Genomic DNA, 2,682 nt, shown 5'->3' on the forward strand with positions numbered 1-2,682 from the left:
GCATAACTATGATCAAATAGGAAATGTCGTTCCGAGAAGTGTGTTGCCGTTTCGAAATTGTACCAACACTTTGCACGAAACACACTCCAGAGATTACAGTCTATTTGAATTGTATTGGTTGTCTAGAGACTGAGGTGGTGCACGGAGTATGATTAAGGAATACCATCTTACCCACTTCACCCTTTCAATTTGTTCATGAGTTTACTATCGTTACGATGAAATAAATCAATATGAAAAATTGTGACCTATATCTGGACACAATGATTTAAATTCTGATAAACTATCCTTAGTTACTTCAAATCAAGTGACAAAAATGTGACGGTTGTTTAAGTAACTGAAGAACTTGAACTTGGAATATTGATACACAACTTGACCTCGAGCTAAAAGACAATTACAAGGAAACACGTTTACAAATAAGTGTAGTCAAAAACATTATATCTTAAAAATAGGTTATTTGTTATTTATTATGACTTTCAATGCGGGATTGTAAGGTATAAAATGGAGTTATATAAATATTCTATCCACTATGACATACGGTATGACGAGGGAAAACGTGAATGTCATTTCAACAACGAAATGAAATCAACAGTAGATTTGTATATACCAGAGAAACAACAGACATGTCCTAAACAAACACCCGTCGTTTTATTTGTTCACGGTGGAGGCTGGAGACGGGGAGATAAAACTGCCTGGAAGTACTTCCTCAGCCGTGACATAAACTTCCTCGCCGCTGCTGTTTACTGGATGTACGGCCTTTATGGAAACATCGGGAAAGCTCTAGCTCGAAGGGGCATAGCATGTGCCGTGATGTCGTACCCACTGACACAACTATCCACTAAATGGCTGCTGTTGGAACTAACAACATCGTATATTTCCTCTTTATTTATTTTGGGATCTGTACTTGGTGTATTTAGCGTTTTGACATTGCCACTGAGAACGCTAATAGGAGTTTCGTTCTATATTAGGAATCCATTGGTTCCAGTAGTATTAACAAATATTATTTCTCTTGGAATTATTAGTGTCCAGTACAAATACCACAGACTTTCAGCCTTCAAAATAAGTGTTATTTGGATATTTCTGTTTCTATTAATTACTTCGGTACCTTCTAATTATCTGCTATCTATTGTGACTGTGGTCTCGTTTGTACTTGCTCAGGGAATTTTGCTCCACACTAACTTGAATGTAATTAAATTGAGCCTCGAGGAACAAGTGCAGTCAGTTGTAAAATGTATGAAGAAAGTTAAAGACTTTGGTTATCAAAACGATAGCTTTAATTCTGAGAATTTATTCTTAATGGGTCATTCTGCAGGAGGTCATCTTTGTTCCATTGTGGCATTAAGTGAATCATTCTTAATGGAAGAGGGAATGACTAAGTCAGATATTAAGGTGAGTTTTATCCCTACTGGAAGAGGGAATGACTAAGTCAGATATTAAGGTGAGTTTTATCCCTTCTGGACGAGGGAATGACTAAGTCAGATATTAAGGTGAGTTTTATCCCTCCTGGACGAAGGAATGACTAAGTCAGATATTAAGGTGAGTTTTATCCCTTCTAGACCAGGTAATTAGTAGAACCTGTTAGCTTTATTCAAGGCAACAATACATGTATGTCAAAACTGATTTTGACATTTCAAGATTCAAAATGTAAAGGACATGCATGCTTTCTTCGTTACTATGTAACAACTCGCCATTGTTAAAGTTTTAATAGAGTGGTAGGAAGTTACAACATCCGGGAAGTTAGGTATGACCTGATTCTAGGGTAGGTAGAACGTCTGCCCTCTCAAGTAGGTTATCCAAGATAACAGACGACACAATTAGATACACAATTCTATACTATTAGCTATATTTTTCAGGGAGTAATACCAATTTCACCAGTACTACAAATCAGTCGAATGAACACGGCCTTGGCCAGACCTTTGTATCTACAACCAACATTTGGTGATTCTCCTGACCGATGGATAAAAAGGTGCCCCTCCCAAACATTGCTTGAACACTCAGAAGACAGTGAGATACCACCGTTTTTCATTGTTACTGCTGAGAGAGACATTAAACTTATTAGAGATGGTGCCACTCATTTCCATAACCAAAGCAACCAATTAAATGATGGAATTTCTGATCACGTGATTTTCCCAGGAACTAATCATCATTCCATTATAAAAAACTTCGACAAATCTATAGACAATGTGAATTTAGCAGATATATGTTGTAGTTTTATTAAAAGATCTATTTGTTAGTGACCTATAAGTACTGTTGTTTTTAGTATGTACATTATCTCCCTATTTCTTAAATAATCTCTGCTGCGTAATCAATGGGACATACAGCATGGGGTAATGTTTACCAATATGGAACATCTTGGACATTATAGCAACATTTTTATATTTTTCTGATGGTACATTCATGGTTCAAACTATCTCCCTGACCTGACTGCTTTAACAATGACCGGTAGTTTCATTTCCTTAAAAGGTTTTACATGAACTAATTTTTCTTAAATCCAGCTTTCAAGCTGTTCCAGGGTTAAGTTATGCCTTGTGTTGTTTATTTGTATATGAAGCTTGAATAGATCAATACCAAGAAAAAATCTTTTTGAGACTTCTCCTTCCAAATATAGGTAAGCATAGTGCTAAATTGTCCAGTCAAAGATGTACAGTGCACACAGGGAAACCGAAATAATCAAAACCAAGATCA

The 2,682-nt window shown here is 36.3% G+C and overlaps 1 protein-coding gene across 2 annotated transcripts; it reads left to right on the forward strand.

Moving 5' to 3' along the window:
* Nucleotides 1-266: 266 nt before the first annotated feature.
* On the forward strand, nucleotides 267-2,234 carry LOC148629310 (uncharacterized). 2 transcript variants are annotated; one of them, XM_088548125.1, is made up of 2 exons: nucleotides 267-1,386; nucleotides 1,851-2,234. In XM_088548125.1, exons 1-2 carry the CDS (start codon nucleotides 499-501, stop codon nucleotides 2,229-2,231), a joined length of 1,269 nt encoding a protein of 422 aa, XP_088404251.1. In that variant the 5' UTR covers nucleotides 267-498; the 3' UTR covers nucleotides 2,232-2,234. The 2 variants fall into 2 exon arrangements, with proteins under 2 accessions (XP_088404251.1, XP_088404260.1); XM_088548134.1 differs by lacking the exon at nucleotides 267-1,386 and adding an exon at nucleotides 1,472-1,533.
* The last annotated feature ends 448 nt before the right edge of the window (nucleotides 2,235-2,682 follow it).

The sequence above is a fragment of the Perna viridis genome, chromosome 1 (genome assembly GCF_037379345.1).
Source record: "Perna viridis isolate PV_CMFRI_1.1 ecotype Kerala chromosome 1, ASM3737934v1, whole genome shotgun sequence".
In the NCBI taxonomy this organism is placed as follows: domain Eukaryota; kingdom Metazoa; phylum Mollusca; class Bivalvia; order Mytilida; family Mytilidae; genus Perna; species Perna viridis.

What these genes read in the sequence shown, in the direction of transcription:
- LOC148629310 (XM_088548125.1), top strand. Translation starts at nt 499, where the DNA reads ATGGAGTTATATAAATATTCTATCCACTATGACATACGGTATGACGAG. An exon ending in TGACTAAGTCAGATATTAAG is followed by an intron (nt 1,387 to 1,850) that starts GTGAGTTTTATC and finishes TATATTTTTCAG; the next exon opens with GGAGTAATACCAATTTCACC.